This window comes from Ctenopharyngodon idella, chromosome 15, assembly GCF_019924925.1.
Source record: "Ctenopharyngodon idella isolate HZGC_01 chromosome 15, HZGC01, whole genome shotgun sequence".
In the NCBI taxonomy this organism is placed as follows: Eukaryota; Metazoa; Chordata; class Actinopteri; order Cypriniformes; family Xenocyprididae; genus Ctenopharyngodon; species Ctenopharyngodon idella.
Window position 1 is genome coordinate 1,720,177 of NC_067234.1, and position 25,363 is coordinate 1,745,539.

The 25,363-nt window shown below is 37.8% G+C and overlaps 3 protein-coding genes across 8 annotated transcripts; 2 read left to right on the forward strand and 1 right to left on the reverse strand.

The window, feature by feature from the left end:
• The first annotated feature begins 650 nt into the window (after window positions 1-650).
• Window positions 651-8,548, forward strand: LOC127495981 (protein-cysteine N-palmitoyltransferase HHAT-like protein). 3 transcript variants are annotated; one of them, XM_051863479.1, is made up of 13 exons: window positions 651-832; window positions 2,570-2,682; window positions 3,449-3,516; window positions 3,606-3,719; window positions 3,985-4,005; window positions 4,217-4,411; window positions 5,116-5,325; window positions 5,513-5,684; window positions 5,825-5,969; window positions 6,066-6,101; window positions 6,232-6,433; window positions 7,029-7,173; window positions 8,070-8,548. In XM_051863479.1, the coding sequence occupies exons 2-13, from the start codon at window positions 2,577-2,579 to the stop codon at window positions 8,210-8,212; spliced, it is 1,557 nt and encodes a 518-aa protein (XP_051719439.1). In that variant the 5' UTR covers window positions 651-832; window positions 2,570-2,576; the 3' UTR covers window positions 8,213-8,548. The 3 variants fall into 3 exon arrangements, with proteins under 3 accessions (XP_051719439.1, XP_051719441.1, XP_051719440.1); XM_051863480.1 differs by lacking the exon at window positions 651-832 and adding an exon at window positions 2,109-2,262; XM_051863481.1 differs by lacking the exon at window positions 3,985-4,005 and having other exon boundaries at window positions 652-832.
• A 678-nt stretch (window positions 8,549-9,226) lies between these two features.
• LOC127495980 (kelch-like protein 40a) lies at window positions 9,227-14,617 on the forward strand. Its single transcript, XM_051863478.1, has 6 exons — window positions 9,227-12,179; window positions 12,507-12,667; window positions 13,135-13,242; window positions 13,345-13,530; window positions 13,616-13,765; window positions 13,873-14,617. The coding sequence occupies exons 1-6, from the start codon at window positions 11,064-11,066 to the stop codon at window positions 13,982-13,984; spliced, it is 1,833 nt and encodes a 610-aa protein (XP_051719438.1). The 5' UTR covers window positions 9,227-11,063; the 3' UTR covers window positions 13,985-14,617.
• Window positions 14,618-14,931: 314 nt separating this feature from the next.
• Window positions 14,932-23,996, reverse strand: LOC127495979 (zinc finger and BTB domain-containing protein 47-like). Of its 4 annotated transcripts, none has more exons than XM_051863476.1 (6): window positions 23,690-23,996; window positions 18,631-19,908; window positions 17,952-18,099; window positions 17,724-17,839; window positions 16,380-16,524; window positions 14,932-16,301 (listed from the first exon to the last, which is right to left on the reverse strand). In XM_051863476.1, the coding sequence occupies exons 2-6, from the start codon at window positions 19,825-19,827 to the stop codon at window positions 15,895-15,897; spliced, it is 2,013 nt and encodes a 670-aa protein (XP_051719436.1). In that variant the 5' UTR covers window positions 19,828-19,908; window positions 23,690-23,996; the 3' UTR covers window positions 14,932-15,894. The 4 variants fall into 4 exon arrangements, with proteins under 4 accessions (XP_051719436.1, XP_051719435.1, XP_051719434.1 ...); XM_051863475.1 differs by lacking the exon at window positions 23,690-23,996 and adding an exon at window positions 22,825-23,232; XM_051863474.1 differs by lacking the exon at window positions 23,690-23,996 and adding an exon at window positions 22,822-23,231.
• Between the last annotated feature and the right edge of the window lie 1,367 nt (window positions 23,997-25,363).

Consider the following 25,363-nt stretch of genomic DNA (forward strand, 5'->3'; position numbering starts at 1 on the left):
ACCCATATTAACACAAATGTTAGCCTAAGAATTTCCATGTTAACCAATGTATTTTGTTTTGAGTTATAGCTATATTATCTTAGTGTCTTGTATACATATATGAACGAAACATATATGTATTGCAAACTTTCTTCTGCATGCATTTTAGGCACATTGTGGTGGTAATCAGTAAAAATTATAACCTTTTGACCCCTCATTGATTTGACGTCACTGTTCATACTGTCACTAAGGCAGTATAAATTACTTGCAAATTTATTTCAGGGAACGTGATAAAGGAGTTAAAGTGTGAGTCCATCATCCATAATCGTTTAAACAGGTAATAACAAAGGATGACAGACTAAACATAGAACATATTAGTTTCTTTTCATGCCCACAGTTGGAAACTATACAGGCCTAAATTAATACCAAAGTTATGTCTGAAGTGAGTGATGGTTCATCTTCACTGTAAGAGCTCACGGGATTGCTTTGCGACAGCCTACATCATCCCAAGGACCAGAACATAACAATTAAAGAAAGCATTTCTCCAACCGGCCGTCATGCACCTGTATACCATTTAGCGCAGGTTCTTGAATTTGTGCGCCTTTTTGATGGACAGTTCTGGTGCCACCCCCCTGCGGTTCCAGTCCGGATTATAAATACACTCTCTACACCCCTCCCGCAACATCCACACCAGCTACTGCTGCCTCTCACAGTGCACCATCGGCACTGGGAAACCGGGACGGATGTATTAGGAGAAGCCCCTACTCACCCCCCTTTTCTTTTCTTTTTTTCCCCCCCCAATTTTGTGGGGGCTGACATCTGTCTTCAGACATCTGTGAAAGGCTGATACGAGGTTAGTACTGAGCAAGTGCACTTCGTTTTGAATTACTGTACTTACTGTACACGGTGTTGTAAACAGACAGAGTCCCACGGACTATAAATGAGACAACGTGTGGGCGTTTGGAGCTGTGCAGCATCATTTACATCTGAAAGAACTTTATATTTGTGTGTAGCCTATATTAATAGTCTACACAGATACTCTGATTTTAATTGAACAGGTGCACGCATGCTTTCGTGATTGATTAAATGTTAAAATAAAAGAAATTGCCTGCCGGGAGCGCTCATTTGGGAGTTCAGTCCTTGGTTTTTCATACTCTTGAAGGATCCCCTGATGTGTGGGAGATCGCATTGCGCTGCAGCTGCCGCACTGTACCATGAGCAACTGCTCAGGCTAAAATAGGAAGAGGTTGTACGGCGCAGCTGACTGTGCTGTTTCTGAGGAGCCGTGAAAACAGGCACTCCCATTTAAGTCACTGACTTACAGTCTTCTGAGAATTAGACTTAGGGTGTCAAATAAGTGCGAAAAATGTTTTTGTTGTTTAATTCGTTTTAGTTTTGTTACTGACTGGCTAGGAGAAGTTTTGGTGTTAACGTATAATGCGCAAAATAATATGCCTCCTTTATAGGCTATTAATTCTTGATGAGCATTGTGTGTGTGAACTTTTACTGATATGGTAATTAGTGAGGAGTGTCTATCCTGCTAAAATGTAAATTGCATTTACTTTTAGCTACTGTTGGCACTTGGCCACAGGGTTTACAATATAACGTTAATAAACATACTGTAACAAATAAACTATGAAAGTATATTAACGAAGCTATATTAAAAATATATTAACATTTAAAAGGCTCATATGAAATAGGCCTAAAGTTTAATATGTTTTGTTGTACCATTTGCACTAATGTTTTGAAGCATTACAAATCACCGCTCCTTTATAAATTGGACTTTAAAACTAGTTCTGCAAGTAAAACTTGATTATGGGTGTCAAAACCCGAAATCAAATGTCATGTTTCATGACAGCGTCACTGTGGCAGTTGTAGTGAACGGGAATTATAATCATCACAATTATTTAAAAACATCTTTCATTAAATTGTGCTATTTTGATTCCTACCGCTTTCTTATATTTATCTTCTGAACCGTAAATCTTTTTTCACTCCAACCGCAAATTTGTTACTTCATTAATATTAATAGTCACGTCACAAAGCTCTCCTGTGATTGGACAGATATTTGCCCGCTGATATTATTAGGTGACAATTTAACCGCCTTCTCCTATCGCTTCACAGTATATGCGAAGTATTTTTATTGTCTTACGGTTTTAGAGCTAAACTTTTGCACTAAACTCAAATATACTTTTCTATATACGAAAAGTATTAATAGTGTCCTTTTGACCTGGTTGTAAAATACCTGAAAGAAGAGAAGAATCTGTGGATAACTGAGGAGTGAGTGTGAGTGACGTTTGACCTGTAACGGCCGTTAGTGAGTATGACAGCGGAGCTAATAAAAATACTGTATAATACGAACAAATAATCAAATAAAAACGAAATACGATTCGACATCATAATTAATAATTGGTTTATGAAAATTTCACACGACAAACGATAAAAACATTCTTAACAAACTTGTGGGGGTAGTATGTATCTATAAGTTTCAATTGTATTTAACGTTACCGTATCTATTTTCTGCTGTGGTCGTTGGATAATTTTATTATGAGTGTAACGTTAATTAGATTTTAATGTTAAGACTTCTCTTCAGGTTAACCATGGGGATCAAGACAGCCCTTCCCAAGATTGAGCTGTACATGTACACTGCTGTCGTCTCTCTTGCACTCTTATGGGCAGGGAGCTGGATCATTGAGGCCTCCAGTGGTACACTTTATTTTTATCTCTTGCTTTTTCTTGCTTCATTAAGATCACAGAATTATAGTCATGTCTATCATGGATGCACTAGAACACCACGAGTAAAGGTGCATTTTCACTTAGATATACACATAACGTTAGATATAGTATTATTGTTTAAGTGTTGGCAGGCTTATTGACATCCATGCTGGTACTGGAGCCATGTCCTGCCCCAACCTTTCACATATTGATTATGTCTACTTTTCAGTACATAAACAGAAACATCAGTTTAGCCTGGGGTCTAAATTTTCCAGTCCTACAATGATAACCCTCAACAACCTCTGACTTTCAAATAAGATCTGTTATGCAATTTGTATTATCTTTGTAATTCATGTTACAAAGATTTGTCAGATTTCACAGGACCATCTCATAATCTCAAAATATATTTTAGAGTCTGGATTATCACAGAGAAGCCTCTGAATATGCAGGCTGGCAAAATTTACCTTATGTAATGCTATTAGGTTTTGCTCTGGAGGCTGCAGCTCACATTATTTGCTGTTGAATCATGTGAATCTGATGTTCATTTTATTTCTTTCAATGATACATGGTTAGCTGTCAGCAAAGACTGCATGCATACACAATAAATATTGTAATTTTATAGCAATGAAACAAAGTTTAACGTCTTTCTTGATATCAAATGGAAAAGAAACATAACCATGTTCATGTGGCAAGCTTTATTTTTTGGCCTGAAATGCACCTTGTTGCTTTTGTGAATCATTTCTCTTTTATTTCAAAGAGCATGTAAACAGGAAGGCATTTAGAGAGAATGTGAAACCAGGATGGAACTACTTCGGCCGAAAAATGGCAAGTATCATATAACTATGTTATTACATAAATGGCTTGTATTAAATCATATTTAAGATTTCTGTGACTGATATCCTCTGTCTCTTCAGGATGTTTCAGATTTTGAATGGGTTATGTGGTTTACCACTTTCCGCAACCATATCCTGTTTGCCCTCTCCGGTCATGTGATCTTTGCTAAGATCTGCTCGATGTTGTCTCCAAAGGTACCGTATGTGGTTATTCACCTTGTGCACAGTGATCAGTTCATTTGCAAGGATTTGCAATACTAAAATAGAATAGAATACTATTTCTTGTGCTATTTTTGTGGGTGTGTTGCAAATGTTGCATGGTTTTATGTGCCAACAGAATCAACTGTTAACCAATGATAGTGGAAAAAAAGCATTTTGATATTAACAATGGGTGTGTGAAGTGATCTAATCTGAATGTTTTTGTGAAATGTTACATGTATTTTGTCTGCTGTCAATGAAGACTGGTATAGATGCATTCAAGGTAATTCTGAGAGTACTTAATTTCTTTGTTCATACTGACTGACCAACTAATATTAGTGCTGCTACAACTCCAGCGATTACTTGACTATATTGTCATTTCTAAAACAGTAGCTGCTTAAAAGACCTTTAAAACCCCATTCAATATTGTTGCATGTGACAGCTGTATGTCATAAATGTGTTTTTTCACAGGGAATTTTCTTCTTAACCCACAGAACAGATCTTTGATCTATATGGTGTATGGATCTCTAGCTGTCCTGATTACTATGGGATGGACATACATCTCTCTCGTCCTGTCTCACTGCATCATCCTCTACAGTGTGGCCCTCGTCAAGAGGAAGTGGCTCTGCTTTGTGGCTGGACTTACCAGCCTGGCAACTTTTAAGATGGAGCCCTTTAATACTTGGCAGGTGAGAAAGTCCATAGTTATTGTATCATCTTTTATAATGCCTCTTATTAGGTTTGGGCCAATAGACAATGTCATCTTCCATTGCAAATGGCTGACAGACATCAGGATGATGAGCCGGCATCGTGATCAAATGGCGGACCACAGTCCGCATCTGGACCCATGATAGCACCATTTTACTGTTTCTAGTTGAAGTGACCAGCGCATCAAAACAGTGGTGCGGATCACACCACAAGCATTCAGGATTGTTTGTGGTAATGATATTTCAGTGCTATATCCTCTAGTAGTTTTATCTCAAGTCAAACGTGCTTCATTCAAGCCCTTTCAGCTCTGTGCGTGTTCTCTCTTTCTCCAGATGCGCACCACATTGGTGCTTGTCCACTGGCATGGAGCAGTGCGAGTGTTTTTAATTCATTCCAATGGAAGTTGAGCTTAACACTCAGAAGCGAACATGAAGCCTACCCAATGTCATCGTCCATTACAATGTTTTATTGTAGACATTGTCTGATGCCAATTTGGTTGACATCGCCCAACCCTACCTCTTATAAAATGTTTTCCCCCACAGTCTAACAAAAAAAATAGTTAAACCCAACAAACTGGCCAAATAGGACATAGATGTAAATAGGTGCAGTTCAGGTGTCTATATCAGCATGTGAAAAACCATTTAGTTTTGTCGTTTTAATGTTCTGATTCTATGTTTTGATGCAGGAAGGCTTTGCGACTGGCTCCTTTGATCTGCAAGACGTCTTGTTCTACGGAGGCTGTGGCTTCTCCATTATGCGCTGTATGAGCTTTGCTCTAGAGAACTGTGAGAAGAAAGACGGTAACTACAGTTTCTTGGATCTGATCAAGTACAACTTCTACCTCCCCTTCTTCTTCTTTGGACCTGTCATGACCTTTGATCGTTTCCATGAGCAGGTGAGTCCTGTACCTCAAGAATCTGATACCTTCCTAACATTGTTCTCAAGAAAACAACAATTTTTAAGGTCTAGTCTCTAAAATCATGTTTATAAAACTGAATCTATTTAAAATACATAAATGTAATTTCGTTGATAATGTCACTCTGGTTAAGTATGCACTATAATGTTCCCTCTGATATTCTCAGGCTAACAACCCTAACTTGACTCGTAAAGAAAGAGAGATGTGGAACATCACCGTTCATGCTGTGGTGCACCTTGGGGCTATTTTGGTGGTGGATGTCTTCTTCCATTTCTTGTACATTTTGACCATCCCTGGCGATTTGAAGCTTTTGAAGCAACTGTCTGACTGGTCTCTGGGTCAGTTTGATAAAATTATTTAATATTAGAAAACACAGTGGATGTTTAGAAATGATGTTACAAATAGTTTCTAATTATTTGTAAGTAGTACAATTTTATCTGTTTACTATCACTACAATATTGATTGTATTGCTTTTCAGCTGGTTTGGCATACTCTAATCTGGTGTATGACTGGGTGAAAGCAGCCGTCATGTTTGGTGTCATTAACACAGTATCCAGACTGGACCATCTTGACCCCCCTCAGCCTCCTAAATGCATCACAATGCTCTATGTCTTCGCTGAAACGTAAGTATGGTCATTAATAGAAGAGAAATAGAGCATGTTTTTGGTCTATGTAACCAGATCAAATGTTAACAGTTTCTTCTAACATTGACTTTTTAGACACTTTGACAGAGGAATCAATGACTGGCTATGCAAGTGAGCAAATAATCAATCCCATATGTTTATCATCACATGTATCATTTTAATATATATTGCTATATCAATCATATACTCAGAAAAAAAAACATTCATTCATACAACATATATCTCCTGTTCTCTGTTAAAGATATGTCTATGACTATATCGGAGAAAACCATGATGCTATCTTCAAGGAGCTTCTTGCAACCATCAGCACCTTTGCTGTCACAACTCTGTGGCTTGGACCCTGTGAGATTGTTTACATCTGGTCTTTCTTTAACTGCTTTGGCCTAAACTTTGAACTTTGGGTGGCTAAGTTCTTTTCTCTGCCACCATTTTCCACCATTGAGGTAAGATCCCAAAGACATCCACTGAACAAATACAATGTAATTCAGCCTGATGGATTTGAGCATTTGGGTTTTCAATCATTACACTCCCAAATTATTTTCTTTGAATATTACATCATGACTGAATAGCCTTGCATTTCACTGATATGATGCTGATATATAAAGCATTGCATGGCCTGGCTTCACATTATTTATCTGAGTTACTAACTCCTTACGCCCCAAATCATAGACTGCTCTCTTCACAATCTAATCTGTTGGCTGTTCCTCAAACCCGCTCAAAATCTAAGGGTGACAGGGCTTTTTCTTTTTATGCTCCTATTCTTTGGAACTCTTTTCCTCTTGAACATAGGGAAGCTCAGACTTTGGGGATTTTTAAAGCTCAACTTAAAACATATTTTTTTAGACTAGCGTATGCTTGTTGATTTTTGTTTTTATTTTGTTATGTATTGTTTATCTTGTGTACAGTGCTTTGAGAAGCTGCTTTTAAAGGCACTATACAAAATAATATAAAAAAGTTTATTATTATTATTATTATATGAAAATAACAGCATTGGATTACTCTGAGTTCATCCAGAATGTAATATTAATATTTTTCCAGCGGAATCTTATGTCCGAGGCGATGTCACGTCGAATCAGGGGCTTGTTCAACGCTGTTAACTTCTGGCAAATTATCCTGTACAATGTCCTGGCGCTGAACAGTCTGGATTTTGCTCAGCTGGTTGCTAAGAGACTGCTTCTTAAAGGTAATTGTTTTGTTTTAGATCATTATATAATGAAAACTAAAACAAAAGTGGCTAGAAGTAACCTTTCTTACATATATAAATCACTTATATAAAATTATATATATATATATATATATATATATAGGGTGCGATTTGTGAAAAAAGCTATAAATTAACATTTATAGAATAATTATGAACTTTAATGAAACAATATTTGAACATTTTGAAAAAGGAATTTTTTAATCCATTTTTACATTTTAATTCATCAAGTAGAGTGAGATTTTCACTCTTTTGCCTTGTCCTTTCCTCATTGGGAAGCGCTCAAACACATTATAAACATCTATGTTTGAGCAGATTACCTATTTCTGATTACATAATCAGAATATTTGTTTTGAATTGGTCCATTAAATTGAATAAAGTTTTGGTTCATTTTTGTGATGTGCTCCAGAAAGGAGACAGAGACTTTGTTTTTTCTTTATGTTGTTATTATGAGTCTACACAAATAAAAGAAGACCCTTTACAGTTTTGTATTTTAAGTTCTTTCCGCTGTTATGAACGCTAATTTAACATGCCACAATTAAAACCCGATTTAGAACAATGCATAGCGATATAAACTTGCAATTCAGATTTTTTTTCTCGCAATTCTGACTTCTTTTCTAAGAATTGTGTGATATAAACACAATTGCGAGTTATACAGTCCAATTCTGAGGGAAAAAGACTGCCTTTTCTTAGAATTGCGACTTTATATCACGCAATTCTGACTTTCTGACTTTATAACTCTTACTATCTCACACACACATATATATATATCATGTATGTAAAAATGTTGAAACAAACTTGTATCAGCACAAAAACTCCGGAGGAATGAAAAAACAGCATGCACATGAAGAATAATAGGACCCTTGTGATTCCCTCAGGCTTCCCCTTGTCCACTCTCTCGGTGCTGTTTGTGACTTACTGTGGTGTGCAGCTGATAAAGGAGAGAGAGCGAAAGCAGGCCCTACTGGATGATCCGGAACCAGTGCCACCCCCAGAGGCGGGCAAACAGAAGGCCGAGTAAAGGACAGAGAGGTCATTGAATCCAATCCAGCTCTTGAGGTCCCTCTTGTTAATTCTGCCCCTGAGCTTTCATGCCAGACTGAAGCAGTCCCATCACTATGGTCACTGCTTTGCACAAGTCTGTTTTAAAAACACAACATGTTTTAACTGTGAATAGTTCTGAAGTGCACTTGCTGTAGTCAAATGCAACCTGTTCTCTGACAAAATCTAGCACAGACAAACCAAGAAGTGCATTTTTTATTTATATTTTCAGTGGATGGCTTTTTAAAGGATGGGCTTGCAAAATATTTTATGAATAAATAATATATTGAACAATAAAAAGAAAATTTACAACGTTTTCAGGGTTTTGTTTCAGTTCTTCTTAATATTTTTAATATGTTTACAGCCGTGTTATTTTAGTATTTTTGAGATACTATTATAGTTTTTATTAATTTAGTTTTTATAAAATCTTCTGTTTTCATTTTAAAGTTACGTGTTAACCGTAACACTTTACAATACGGTTAATTAAACATTAGTTAATGTATTAACTAACATGAACTAACCATGAGCAATACATTTGTTACTGTATTTATTAATCTTCGTTAATGTTAATGAAAATACAGTTGTTCATTGTTTATTCATGTTAGTTCACAGTGCATTAACTAATGTTAACAAGATTTTAATAATGTATTAGTAAATGTTGAAATTAACATTAAAGGGTTAGTTCACCCAAAAATGAAAATAATGTCATTTATTACTCACCCTCATGTCGTTCTACACCCTTAAGACCTTCGTTCATCTTCGGAACACAAATTAAGATATTTTTGACAGCAATGCCAAAATAACGACTTTTTAACAGATGGGCGTTTTCAAAACTGCTTCGAATCTTTTGTTTCGATTCAGTGATTCGGGTCGCGTGTCAAACTGCCATACTGCTGAAATCACGTGACTTTGGCACTCCGAATCACTGAATCGAAACAAAAGATTCGAAGCAGTGTTTTGAAATCGCCCATCACTAGATATTGTTAAAAAAATCGTTATGAACGAACGACATGAGAGTGAGTAATAAATGGCATTATTTTCATTTTTGGGTGAACTAACCCTTTAACAAAGATTAATAAATGCTGCATAAGTGCAGTTCATTATTAGTTCATGTTAACTAATGTAGTTAACTAATGTTAACTAATGAACCTTATTGTAAAGTATTACCATGTTAACTAAAGATAAGTTAGTTATGTGCATTTTAGTCATTTTTTTATTTGTTTTTTAATGTCTACATAGTTTTTATTCATTTTTATTTTAGTTTTAGTTATTTTAGTACATCAAGATAAACAAATTTAAATGAGAAATGTTGCCTTACTATTTTTATGGTTTTAATTTTAGTTTTAGATTACTATAATAACTCTGGTTTACAGCCATTATTATGACAAAACATATATGTTAGGAGCTAAATGAGCTTGTAATTTATTTTACATGGTTCTGACCATAGGTCATTTCAACCACACAGAGCTTAGTCACTTTTCAAAGTTAAACTTTGTGCAGTCACATTTTTATGTTACTCGTCACACTCCAGCAGATGATATGGTGTGAACACATTTCCCTATTAGGCTTTGTCCTACATTGAGCTTTGAGTGGCACACTGGAGATTTGAGTTGATTAATGGGCCTAAATATACACTGATGAATACTGTAGGTCCGCTATGCTGTTATCAGCACACAATTATATATCCTAGTTTTCAGTCTCCCTTTGGACCTCCCTTTTGTCACCTTACATGGGTTATTAGCACAGAATTAACCTTTCACTTGTCTTCAAATACACTATTAAAAATAAAAGTTGGCATCTAAAGGTTCTTTAGATTATTTAAAATGTTGATCACATGTTGAAAAAAAAAGTGGTTATTTTAAGAACTGTTCTATGGGAATCCCCTTTTGACACCTTTATTTGTAAGAGTGTACCTTCAGAATTATGTTATTAAATATTAATGAAATGACCAGAAAATGCTTAAACCAAATACATGTTTGTGATTAACTGGTTCAGGGTGAAACAGTAAACAAGCTGTGGCCTAGTGCTCAAACATATTAACCTCTTAGCATTCCACTGTACCGCCCGTGGTACACACACCTTTCAAAAGAGTCCAAATGGTTCAAGAACAGCATGCCATTTTCTTTGGGGATGCCTTTTTTTTTTTAGGCGTTTTAGGCAAATTTTACAGGAATGCTAAGGGGATAAGACATGGCGCTCCTGTAAGTGATACAAGTTTGGATCCAGCTCTTGTCAAATAATGATTAAAAAAGCCAATTATAAATGTTGCAAATTTAAATGTTGGCATTGCTAGTTTCTATCATTTGAAGCTATTAGATGTAGGAGCCCATGATACTGAGCATCTCCACTAGAGGGCTCCACCAGGTGGACATTATCTCTCAAAGCAACAGGCAGGCAAACTTCTGCTTGTCTCCTTTCAAATCTTTTCTGATTTCCATCTTTTGTTTCTCTCTGCAACTCTTCTTTTCAAGTTGATCACATTTCACATGTCACGTCTTGTGGCATTCTACTGTCCTTTTTCATAATATCTCCTCAGTAGTCCCAGTGAGAAACATGTCAGCTGTTGGCATGATCTGTTTGGCTGGGGGAAGGGAGGGACAGGTTGAATTTCAGGCCCTAAGTGTGGTTCATTTGCGCATTTCTATATATAGATGGACAGACAGTAGCTGATAACTTGTGACAGCTGAGGAAGGAGGTCACACCAAAGCAGACCATCCTCCGCCATTTCTCTTTTAGTGTAACAGTGTTAATACAGTCAGTTCAGTTCTGCAGTGGGAGAGGACCAGGACACCCCTCCCTCCTACTGAAATATCACATCAAACCATAACAAGATGGCCTCCATGTCAGTGGACCCAGTGACAGAGCCGCGGATGTACCAGCAAACGCTCCTACAAGATGGGCTCTGTGATCTCCTGGATGCTAACAAGTTTGTGGACTGTGTTCTGAAGATCAGAGACAAAGAGTTTCCTTGCCATCGGCTAGTGCTAGCTGCTAGCAGCCCTTACTTCAAAGCCATGTTCCTGTCAGACCTAGAAGAGAGCAAAAAGCGGGAGATTGTTCTAAAAGACATCGAACCTGCGATCATGGGAATGATCCTGAGGTACATATACACCTCGGATATCAACCTGACTGAGCAGAACGTCCAAGACATTTTTATGGCGGCCAACATGTACCAGATTCCGTCAATCTTCAGCGTGTGTGTGTCGTATCTGCAGCAGAAGCTAGTTCTCAGTAACTGTTTGGCCATCTTTAGACTGGGACTGTTGCTAGACTGTCCACGTTTGGCCATGGAGGCGCGGGACTTCATCTGCGACCGGTATTCCCTCATCATTCGGGACCAAGACTTCCATCAGCTGGGTCCCGGCGAGTTGGCGGCTATCATCACATGTGACTCCCTGAATGTGGAACGAGAAGAGTCGGTGTTTGAATCACTCATGGACTGGGTGGAATATGACACGAATGAGAGACTGAAAGACCTGCCAGAACTTCTACACTGCATACGTTTCCGTCTTATGCCGACAAGTTACTTTAAAGAGAAAGTGGAGGGGCACAAATTGATCAAGATGAATCAGGAGCTCAAGAAGGAGCTCCAGCTTATCAAGGATGCACAGAAAGGACTGCTACATAGGGTCAAAAGGTCATCGCACAGAAAGGAAGGCGCAACGGTGGATTCTGAAGACGAGGATGAGGAGGGTTTGCTGCCGGGCATCCTAAATGACAACCCACGTTTTGGAATGTTTCAGACAGATCTTATTTTGATGATTAGCGATGCAGGAACAGTGGCGTATGACATTGGTGGAAACGAGTGCTATATGGCGTCTTCATCCACCGAGATCCCTAAGAACCACTGCAGTCTTGTCACGAAGGAAAATCAGATCTTTGTTGCTGGAGGTCTGATGTACAACGAGGAGAACAAAGAACAGCCGTTCAGTTCGTACTTTCTTCAGGTAACACACAGGCATGTTTTGCGAATGTGGCTAAATGTGTTTGCATTACAAATCAATGTCTCAAAGCATCACGAATCTCTGGTTCCAAAAATACATTTGTGAGAATGACCCTCAGGGTCCCTTTTGCTTCAGAACAGCTGTTAAAGCTTTGAACCTCATGTGTCAAGTTTTTAATAATGCCTGCATGACATTTTCCTTTCCTTACGTATTTCCAATGAAACCTGTGAAGGGATTGTGTTGAAGGAATCCAACAATTATATTCGTATGAGAAAGGAGCAGTGCTTTTGGATTATTATCTTTCAATCTCAGCTCTTCTTTATCCCACAGTTTGATCCCATGAGCTCTGAATGGCTGGGGATGCCCTCACTACCAAACCCTCGCTGTCTGTTCGGTCTGGCTGAGGCTGAGAACTCCATTTACGTGGTGGGAGGAAAAGAGCTGAAGGAGGGAGAACGTGCACTAGATTCTGTTATGATCTACGACAGACAGTGAGTACAATCAGGAGATATCGCAACATGTAGCTGACTTGTTGCCTCACTGATCAGGCATTGCAGGCAGCGTTTGCACACAAAGGTATATCCCAAAACTGATTTCAGACAGTTCTGGAACAGTTTCGTAGCTAAGGCAGTATAACAGTCTCCTGTCAGATGTCATAACGACGATGTCTGTAAGATGTTTATGATTTAGAATGTATGTAAAACTGCTCTTTCTAAGATGTTTATCAGATGTATTTACACAGCAGATGTTTTCCAGATCTCCAGGTCTTTAGCAGACATCTTACAGATGTACCTGTGCTATGGTCTATGACAAAATAGAGATATCTTTGGTTATAGCTAATCGAATATTTAATTACTACAATATTAATTTCTTACTAGATTAGCCCCTGTTCAACAGGATGTTGTTTGATTTGGTTGAATGCTGATTTGTTTTCATTGATAATTTCATCATCACACAGGTCATTCAAATGGGGAGAGTCGGACCCTCTTCCATATGCAGTTTATGGACATGGAATTGTTTCACACAAAGGGCTGGTTTATGTAATAGGTGGAAAAACTGAGAGCAAGTGAGTGAAGAACCTGATTTTATCCTAATTTACAAACACATACAGTAATGCCTGGTTGTCCTGAGTTTTCATAACCGCATGACTTGAAATGTAATCATGCAGGAAATGCTTGAAGAGAGTGTGTGTCTATGACCCCACTAAATTTGAATGGAAGGATCTGGCACCCCTGAAAACTGCCCGCTCGCTGTTCGGCACTGCTGTTCACAAAAACAAAATTTATGTGGTGACTGGAGTCACTGATAACGGCCTGACTAGCAGTGTGGAAGTCTACGACATCGCCAGCAACTCGTACGTGACACTCTTTTATCATATTATGTGTACGTTACAAGCTCATGAGTAATGTAAGTTGCTCACTTGTGTGTCTCCTGCTTAGCTGGTCAGAGTTTGTAGAGTTCCCTCAGGAAAGGAGCTCTCTTAATCTGATCGAACTGGGCGGCTGCTTGTATGCTGTGGGGGGTTTTGCTATGATGCCCAAAGAGACCACCGAAAAACTGGAGCCCACTGAAATGAACGACATATGGAAGTGAGTATTTAGGTTAAACTCAAACTGATTTAATGAGATTTATTGCACAAAGGAAACTTGATACTAAAGATGAGACGTGAGGTTTGAACTTGTGATTTGCCTGACAGGTTTGACGAGGAGGAGAACTGTTGGAACGGGATCCTGAGAGAGATCCGTTATGCTGCAGGGGCCACAGTTCTTGGGGTGCGTTTGAACACCTTGAGACTCACAAAGATGTGATCTACAGCTGTCATCTATAGACAAAACACACATAAAACAATGCCGCCCACATTTTCATAAACCAGCAATACATATATTCCATTGAATCATAATGAACATAACAGACCTAGCTTGCTTAATGTTAATATAATTTGTTTGTGATAGATCTTAAGGTATATACTGTAATAGATCAATGTTTTATATCCAAGTTGTTATGAATTTCACTGGGTCAGTGTATAGAAGATCTTAGTATGATGCAAATAGTCTATAAAAGACATTCTGCTGTTCCAAGAAAAGGATGGAGATAAATACAAGACCCTCTATTTTTTCAAAAGAATGCTTTGTTAGTCATTGTTGAATAATTTGACCTTATTTAAATGTCCATGTACATTGATTTCTATCATTCTATTATGTTATTTTAGATGACAGCGTAACATTTTGCAATTATGACCAAGTGCAATGTTCCTATATTTTAAAAAAAAAAGAGAGAGAAATGAATGGCAATGACTGAACAATAATCTAATATACTGTAGACAATGACCAAACTAAATGAAAACACTAACAACATAACAGTTGTCTGTAGTAATGTCAGTGCACATATTGTCGTACACCCTCCAAAGCCAAACAAAAATAAAAATAAGACATTAAGGTAAAGGAATTCAAGTTTATATTATATATGCCATCTTTTTTGTGCTGATACTGATGTTGACTTTCATGATGGATCTACACGTTCATGATTAATAGACAGCTGACACACTGACACATAAACACACTGGAATAAAGAGATCTGAACACCTCTCAGGTTTTGGAACATAGACCAAAATATTCTTAATTACATCAACAGAAATCTGCAGAAGAACTGCAGAAATAAGATTGTAATACCCAATTCATTAAAAAAATACCAAAAATACTGCTGTGTAAAAACATTTAAAGATTCTTGTCTACAAGTGCAAAAATGACCAGTTAAAAACAATAAAAAATATATATTTTAATTCAGAAGATACAACATTAGAGTCTGCATGAGACTGTGAGAGGTGGGTGTATATATAATAGTGGAGAATAACTGATTTTTTTCATTAATAATATAATACGTTCTCTAATAATTCACCTGTTAAAGGGGTGCTGTGGTTTTTATGACCTACAATAACAGCAAGTTTTACCTAAACACATTCATGAATTTGAACATTACCAAAAACACAAAACCTCAAGTTTTTTTTGAGGTTTCGTAACAAAACAAATGAGCCATAAACTTATTGACTCATAAATTTACCAGCTGTTAAAAACATACAAATTATAGTTATTAATGCTTCTGAAAACAATAAACAAACACAAAAAACATGTCCTAACAGAAATGATAAAACTATCACAAAATGTAAAGACTAAACCAACGCTTATGAAACTCTTCACACCATCAAGCCAGTAAAATAAAGTGCCAGAATCTACTGACTGCACATTTCCACCACCGACAAAACTTGCATTATTTACTCATGAATTCTCTGTATATATATATATATATAGCAGGTCATCACCCCAAACACAAGTAGTACTTATGGACAAACTTTGACATAAAATAAAGCATCTAAGACCAATAAAATGTAAACTGAAAGCTATATAAACCGAATATGCTTTTGATTTATTATTCTGTAAATATACTGTACATAAAAACATATATGTGTTACATTTAGTATTCTACATCTGGGTAATAGTTTTAGTATATTACTTAATACTTTTTGCCTAACTAGGGTTTATCATAGCACAGAGTGTCAACATTTGAACATGGGAATGGAAGGGATATTAGAATGAGTATTAGAACATCAGGGAATATGACATATGCAAACAAATCAAGGCTAACATGAAATCCCACACTCTTTGCTACATAAAAACCTCTGCATCACAAAGAAACATGATATTATGATAATACAGAGCAGTAGTTACAGGTTCCTGGAGTCTGTCCTTCCAATGGAGTAGAGTGGCGTAAGGGAACGCAGCTGAGAATGTGACGGACCCCCATCCACTGAGTGGAGAACAGATGATGGAAAAGAGACTATGCCATGCAGATGTGGGCTGATATCTCTTAGTGTTTCCATCCCGACAGGCAGTTCTTGATTTGCAACATCTTCCGTTTGATTGGATATAGCGGAGGAGTCCAGCAGTGGAGGGTTCCTGACCTGGGAACACTTCTCTCGGTGAGCTTTCAGCATGTTGGAGAAGCGGAAACGCTGGCCACACGCTTCACAAGGGTAAGGCTTCTCTCCCGTGTGCGTACGCCGGTGCCGCTTCATATTGGGTCGACTCGTGAAGCTTTTCCCACAGATCTCACATATATACGGTTTCTCTCCTAAAAAGAAACTGCAGACCTCTTAGACTGACTGTATAAAAGTTTTCAAAATGCTGTACATGTGTAAGAGCATCTCACCTGTGTGCGTCTTCATGTGTTCATCAAAATACTGTTTCATACTGAAGTCCTTCCCACACCACTGACACATAAACTGCTTGTGTCCGATGTGGATGCTCATGTGAGAGCGCAGTTGGTACTTATACTGAAAACGCTCACTGCAGACCTAAAGAACAAGGAGTGGACAAATTTAAAACATGGCCAACAATTAATAACTGATATTATAAAACAGACTGTTCTGGTCCTGGATGCAGATTGTCCATTTCAGCTGTGCTAAAATATGCAATGTTATGATGCAACAACAAATGGTTATAGTTTATTATCACCGTGAAGAAATACTAAAGATAGAATAACTTTCTATTATTGTATATAATAATAATAATAATAATAATAATAATAATAGAGTAATACGTGCACATGACATGCAGGAAAAAAAGTAAATCTTGCACACGATTTTCTATTTCGTTCCCTTGAATGCTAAATCATGCACACGACTGACTATTCATTCCCTCGGTTTACTAAATCTTGCAGACAAATTTTTTATTTTGTTCCCTCAAGTTGCTAAATCATGTGCACGATTTACTAATCCGTTCCCGCAATTTACTTAATCTTGCGAACTATTTTCTATTTCGTTCCCTCGATTTGCTAAACCATCGTCCACAAGATTTAGTAAATCGTGGGAATGAATTAGTAAATTGTGCGCACGATTTAGCAAATCGAAGGAACAAAATAGAAGATCGTCCACAAGATTTAGTAAATCGTGTGCACAATTTATTTTAGCAAATCGAGGGATCGAAATAGAAAATCGTGCACATGATTTATAAATCGAGGGAACAAATTAGTAAATCATGCGCATGATTTAGCCTCCTATTTTTTTCCTGCATATCATGTGCGGGGCTCCGTAGAGTAAAAATAATAGATTAAAATTAATCATGTAATTTTAAGAATTTATATTGGAAACATTCAAATGAAGATCTCGATTACTGTGAAAAACTATATTTTACTGTGTCTTATTGTTTACATACATCAGGGACTATATCCAAATACTTTACAGGTACTTTTGATGTAGCAAAGAGCCTTGGGTTTTATGTTTTTTTTGTTTGTTTTCATACACCATATTCTCTGGTGTTCTAATATTCATTGTAATATCCCTTTCATTCCCATATCAAATATTGACTGTGATATGATATAAGTATTAAGTAAAATGCTAAAACTATTAGAAAATTACTGGAAGGGGACTTTGCTAAATCTAATAGTGAAAGAATGAGACTTAATGAATTTGCTCAAAATATTAAAATTGCTATAAAAAGCCAATAATGAAAATAGTCGCAGCTTGTCCTACTTTATTGCTTATTGTTTTCATACCTCACACTGGAAAGGCTTCTCTCCTGAATGTTGGAGAGAGTGGACCTTCAGAGACATGCTCCTTTTAAAGGACTTGCCACATGTCTCACAGGTAAATGGCATCTCTTTTGTGTGGGCTAAAGACATGAAGAACAAGTAATAAATTAGACAGTCAAAGCTTACTGTTTACAGAATGGGAGAGACTGCAATTAAAGATTTGAGAGTGAAAATGGCACTAACACAACTCACCGACCATGTGTTTGCGTACATGAGCCATTGTGTAGAATTTCTTCTCACAGATCTCACAAGTGTACTTCTTCTCAGCATAGCCATGAACAATCTTATTGTGCTCATGGAGCGACCAGAGCTTCCTGAAAGCTTTTCCACAAGTTAGACACTACAAAATGAGATAAACACCAGTAAAAACGCTATTCATTCTTTCAAATACAAACATGTCTACTTGCATAAAAGACACCATGAAATCACAGTTCTTTATAGAATATTGCAATGTTTATAATAAATGATTTATCAGTGCACATCATTATTTATTTACATAACTTTGATTGGCAGACAAAAGTTGCTCAAATTTTAATAAGCAGTGAAGCAGTTAAATGATTTTTCCCAAGAAAAATAATAAAAAGACAAACTACATTTTCCTTTCAAGAATTTCATTCTTTTAATTAGGCATTTTCTTCATCATGATATCAGGAGAGTTTTATCACCGTGAGATTTTGGACTTTATGCCCCCATCAAAAAATATTTAAAAAAATAATAATATGGAATATAAATAAATAATGTAAAAAATTAATACAGAAATTAAAAGCATGTTCATCATAGAAGATGTGTATTTAAGCCACTGTATGTACAAAAGTTATTTTTAAATGTATTTTGAATAAATTAACAGATCATGACAAAAAAAAAATCCCACCTGTATGCTCTTCTCACAGTCGGTCTGCTGATGCAGCAGTAGCTCACTTTCCAGAAGGAAGCGTTTTCCACACTTGTCACAGATATGCATGCGGTTATGTGTCACGTTCATGTGTTTCTCCAGGTACCAGCGGTTGTTGAACGTCTTGGGGCACCTCACACAGGTGAAGCTCGGAAACTTCAAGTTATCCTGGTGCAGGTGCTCCTCCCCAGTCCCACCATGAGCTGTCTCTTGCCTCACTCTCACACTGCTTTTCTTGGAGACCACAGCTAAAGCATCATCAGAGGCCTGGGTCTGTCGTAGTGGTCTTTCAGATATGAATACAGGTAATGTGTGGTCACCTTCCTCCTCACTGGTGCCTTCAAGTCTCACATCATCATCATCATCTTCGCTTTGCTCACCTTCCTCTTCCTCCTCCTCCAAGGTCACATTGTTTCTTGATTCCTTAACTGTCTCATCGCTCCTCCTTCCTTTTCCAGGAAGTTGTTGTGCTGAGGGTGACGGAGCTGCTGCGCTGCCCTCTAAACCTTTGGACACATTAAGGGTCTGGTTGTTCAAATTCAACTCAACAATTATTTGCTCTCTGTTAAATGAATCAAGTTCTTCAGAGTCCTTCAGGTTTCCCATTTCCTTCCCTTCTACTTTATAAGCGCCTACTTGCACTTGACGCCCATCACCAACTTGAACAGCATATGAGTTCTCTTCACTTTTCCCTCCATAGATTCTGGCACAGGTGGGGTCCTTCTCTTGCTTGATCTCCATGTGAAAGTTGGAGTTTACTGAGGTGCTGTTGCTCCAGCTCTGAGCACTGACTTCCTGTTTGGCTTGGTCTACACCGGGACTGATTTCCAGCGAGCCTCTAGTAATGAGTTCACTGCAAGAAGTGGCAATGTTGCTCATCTGGAGCACCGTGGCAGCTTTGAGCACGTCGTGGGCATTGCAGCTGGAGACAAGCAGCTTGGAAGTGTAGATGAAGTTGAGGATTTGCTGCAGGCCTTGAGGCTGGAGGGCCTCCAGAGAGAGCTCCACACGCCGCAGCTCCTTACTCGACGCAAAGAGTGAGTGGAAGAAGGGGCTGTAGGCTGCTAGGACACCCTTGTGGGCCTGGAACTGGAAAGAAGTCTGGTGGTGCAGGAGGACGATGTCCACGTCACATAGATCAGGTTGGAACAGACGTTGCTTGTTCAGCCTGTCCATCAAGAAGGTGCAGTGAAGGGCCTCATCCTCGACGAGGGAGAACTCTGCAGATGGGTGCTCAGCAGTTTTCTCCACTATGAGCTACAACAGAGCATCAGATTTAAATGAGATGCAAATCAACTTCAGGTTTTAAATAGATATTGATTTACATTGCAATCAAACAACAGGCTGGTGTAATTGTCATTTTAAAGGCAGCTGTTAAGCATATTTTATATTTTTTAAATGATATATACTGTAATGTGTATTATTAATGTCACTGTGTAGCTTTTTGCATATTTTATAAAGACAAAAATTACATATATATATATATATATATATATAAGCAATAAGGTACGAGAGGCTGTGCTGTATCGTGAATAAGTCACGGCTGAAGGGTGTTGTTAGGCACGATGCGAAGCGGAGCAACTTTCATGAAGTAAACTTTTTCTAAAAGCCTTCCTTCCGCCGGAAAAAATAGTCCCTGACCTCGAACAGCAACAAAAGTTGGATTATTACGCCATTAGATGGTGGCAAAGACTGTCTTTATGAGTATGTCACTCAGTAGCGAAGACTTTTACATTGAAAAGACTGAATTGTTGTCAACACGGCACAAGACACGGGAAAACCCCTTAAATGTTAAAAGGACAAGATAATACATCGGACATTTAAACATTTTTTATTATGAACATAGGACTGACCTGAAGGAAAGTGCTAAATCTGAATGCAGAAAATAAACTCGCTCACTCGATCTCTTTCTCACAATACTCTTCTACATAATACAGTAAGCTTCAATGAACAATATAATTTGAGAACATACAGTTTACGTTGCTAAGAGTGGTTGCTAAGGGTGTTGTGTAGTGATACACAGAACCATTGGGTGAAGCGGTCATAGCCGTGTTTTATCGTGAATAAAACACAGCTATTGACCAATCAGAATCAAGGACAGAAACTAATTGTATGTATGTATATATATATATATATATATATATATATATATATATATATATATATATATATAAATAAATAAAAGAATCACCCCCCTTTAAAGTAATCACATTTTGTTGCTTTGCAGCCTGAAATGAAGACAGACACAGTTTTTGTTTTATCCAGCTGTATACTCTTTATAACTTATAACATCCAAGTGAAAGATATAACTCCAGCCTGTCAGAAAAAAAAAAAAAAAAAAAAATTAAAAACCAGAATCACTGAGTTGGAAAAAGGATCACCCCCTTGTGTCAGTATTTAGTTGAACAACCTTTTGCTTTAATTACAGCCTTTAGTCTGTTGGGATATGTCTCTACTAACTTTGAACATCTAGACTTTGCAATATTTGCCCACTCTTCTTTGCAGAACTGCTCAAGTTCAGTTAAATTTGATGGTGACTGTTTGTGGTCTGCAGTCTTCAAGTCATTCCACAGATTTTCAATGGGGTTTAAGTTTGTGCTGTGACTAGGCCATGCAAGGACATTCACCTTTTTGTTCTTCAACCACTGTGTGGTCAGTTTTGCTGTGTGCTTTGGGTCATTGTCATGTTGGAAGGTAAACCTTCTTCCCATTGACAACTTTCTGGCAGAGGGCAGCAGATTTTCCTCATCCTATTTTGCCCCATCCATTTTTCCTTCTATCCTGACAAGTGCTCCAGTCCCTGCTGCATAGAAACACCTCCATAACAGGACATTACCACCTCCATGTTTTACTGTAGGAATTGTGTTATTTGGATGGTGAGCTGTATAGGATTTCCAGCAGATATATCGTTTGGTGTTGAGGCCAAATAATTCAATTTTAGTCTCATCTGACCCTAACTCCTTTTTCCATGTGGCCTTTCTTGAGGAGTAGCTTTTTTCTTGCACCCTTCCCATACAAGCCACATTTGTGGAGAACTTGTGATATTGTTGTCACATGCACACAATGACCACTCTTTGTCATAAATTCCTGCAACTGCTTCAGAGTTGCTGTAGGCCTCTTGGTAGCCTCTCTGACCAGTTTCCTCCTGGCTCTTTTATCCAGTTTGGAGCAACGTCCTGATTCAGGGAGGGTCTGTGTTGTACCAAATACCTTCCACTTCTCAATAATAGACTTCACTGTAGACTTCTAGGCATTGATAAAGCCTTTGAAATGTTTTTGTATCCATCTCCTGACTTGTGCCTGTCCACATCTTTATCCCGGAGATCTTTTGACAGTGCCCATAGTTGATTGTTTGCTTCAGTTGCACTACCAAGGACTGAAATGCTCCAGGAAAGCTCTTTCCATGCTGAGCTAATCAAAATGACCACATCTGATCACAGTTGAAAGTCAAATGACTTTGTGTGTCATTGAGAAGGTGTTTAGCTACACCTGATTAAGTTTACAATTCATTTTTTAGAGGAGGGTGATCCTTTTTCTAACTCAGTGATACTGGTTTTGATTTTTTTTATTATTTTTTTTTTTTTCTGACATGTTCTAGTTATATCTTTCACTTGGATGTTATAAGTTGTAAAGCATAAATACAGCTGGATAAAACAAAACTGTGTCCGTCTTCATTTCAGGCTGCAAAACAACAAAATTTGATTATTTTAAAGGGGGTGATTCTTTTCTATACCCACTGTATATATACACAGTATATGCCATAATATAATTATCCACACAAGCAGTGATATATGAAATATTTCATTATATACATATTATTTTGAAAGACCTAAGACATTTCTTTTATCTGACGTTCTACCAATACTATGTACCAATATTATTGCAAACAGACAACATTGCTGATTATGTTGCAGTATTGTTCAAAGTCATAAACTGGACCAGGTACTTTGTGTTAAAATTAGATCAGATGCTTCGATAACATTTACATCAGCATCTTATCAAAAAGTCGCAAAAAGTTGTTGAAGCTCTCCACAGATGTGGTAACTGCATGATGGCAGCTCATCTGTATGACAAGCACATCATCACTCAGATGTGACTGATATATGTCAGATTCTACAGGCCTAATAAACATCAAAGATATGCAGGTAACAGTCAGAGAAAGGGTCTTACAACCATGGTGATTCAGTGGTCTCTGCCTCGAAGGAGTACCGTCTCCCCTCCTTAGCATTTCAGTGCTTCGTTTTCATGAAAATAGCTATGATTTATATTCCCATTGTGCTCTTCTGTTTAGACATCTGTCCTTTTTCGCCATGTCCGCATGTAGAAGGACTCGCACTCTCAACCAGGGGAGTGATGATGATTGGAGGTCGAAAATCATATGGGTCGTTTTGTCTGGAGCTTTAAAGCGACAGGGACGTGATTAAAGGAGGGAAATTCACAATCCGCATCTTTCGACTCATATTATGAATACAAATGGTAAGAACACATTTTTTAATGTCTTCAAACGGTGTCCTTGAGCACCTGGCGCCAGCTGCGCAGTCATAACAGCAGAGCCCATGGCAGCGGGGTCAGTGAGTCCACAGCGGAGTTAACCGGTTCACCGAAGGCAGCGTGTAACAGCTGCAGAGCGCCACAGTGGCCACGAGGTGTCGCTAGAACACAGCTTTTGTTAGACGCTTTTAATCGAAATAATCGTTGCACGTTTTTGTCTACATTTTTTTGCATCTATAAAAGAATGTTACTTTTCATGTTTTGAAATTACTATTTGATATTTTGACATCTTACTCTTAAAGTCTTAGGCCTAAAATATTTTATAGGCTACCACTGATCATGAAACACTTTCAACAAGTTGAAACAACGATTAGATCAAAAATCGACTTAGACAGTAAACAGTGGAGAGCGGTATTATGCAATATAGGTCATTTGAAATGTATCTTTGCTGAGTGCATTATTTACAGCTTATTTTTATTGATGAGTTTTTTTGTCGTTTAAAGGGTTAGTTCACCCAAAAATGAAAATTATCCCATGATTTACTCACCCTCAAGCCATCCTAGGTGTATATGACTATCTTCTTTCAGACGAACACAATCAGAGATATATTTAAAAATATCCTTAGTCCTCCAAGGTTTATAATGGTTGTGAATGGGGGGCCACGTTTTTGAAGTCAAAAATAATGCATCCATCCATAAAAAAGTAATCCATTCGAATCAAGCGGCTTAATAAAGGCATTTTGCCGCGAAGTGATGCGTTTTTGTAAGAAAAATATCCATATTTAAAACTTTATAAACTCAAATAACTAGCTTCCGGCGGACGGAAGCTTGTGTTTTACAGGCTGCAGCCAGGTGATGTATTTCCGCCCTTGAGTGGAGCTACACTCGCCCCTTAACAGAAGCTGTGCCGAAACCGCTCCCTATCCACACTATATAGGGTGTCGGCCATTTTGTAGTGGTGTCCGAATTCTGAGTGAACGACTTCATTCCCTACATTCGTTCACTACTTTATACCCACAATTCTCTCGAGTGTACATTCGATGGACACTCGCTGAAGCACTATTTTCCAAAATCCAATGCGGAGAGGATGTGTTTATTTTTGTTTGCAGTTTTTTTTTTTTTTAAAGTATTTAATGATTATGAACACATTAAGCATGACAAACCAATTATACAATCAATGAAACTCATGAGTTTTGATGAAAGCCATGATTATGCAAGCCGTTTCTGCGACAGCTCCAGCTCTCCGACACAGTGTATACGTCAGCGTCTGAATTCACTCACTTCATTTCGTTCACTCCATGCAGACATAGTGCACTCAAATGTCATACACTATATAGGGATTAGTGAATGAGTGAATGAGTGAACGAGTGAGCGGTTTCCAACGCAGCTAGAGATCGTATAGAGTTCCTCAGGGATGACGTGTTTTTGTAGGCCAAACCGGAAGTTAGCGGCGCACGGGTTCCCTCGATCGAAAGCCAATGCATTTTTCCCATAGACTTTTGGAAAATCGCAAAAAATAAGCTCTGTGTTTAACAAAAGGTTATGACACTTACATGTATTGTCTATCAAGATAATCTTTACAAGTTAACACAACATTTGTACATTTTGAAGCCTAAATAAAGTCGTCAGATATAAAAAGCTAACAGTAGGCTATAAACGGACTACAGCACACCATGGTCGCAGATCAACGTCACCACCACCAAGCTTCCTCAAACTTTATTTAGAAAACAACTTTATTTAAAAACATGCTCGCTGATTATGATCTGCGCTGTGTATGAATACTTATCCACTTTTTCATGAGAAATGCTGTCCAAATGTCCTGTTTGTCATGATGACGTCTAAAGTCCCCACCAAAGGAAGTAGTCCCTTTTAGCAATTTGTTAGCAACCGCTGTTTTTAAGACACAATAAAGGTTTAAAAAAATCACAAGCGGGTTATAACTGGTGTGTTTTATCTCATAGATCAAAACGTGAAAATATTTAGAGGCTTTGTTAACCACAAACCTTATTTCAGGCGATTTAGCAAAAACCCATTAAAAAAACCCATTGACTTCGGGGAGATGGAACCGGAAGTCCTAAAATGCTAACTCGCTTCCGGGTTTTGCCTATAAAAACATGTCATCCCTGAGGTACTCTATTATTATAGGGAGATAGGAGGGTCTGTATCTCTTACCATTGGAGAAAGCATAACAGCTAGCTTAATCACGTGCAGCACCTCTCAGC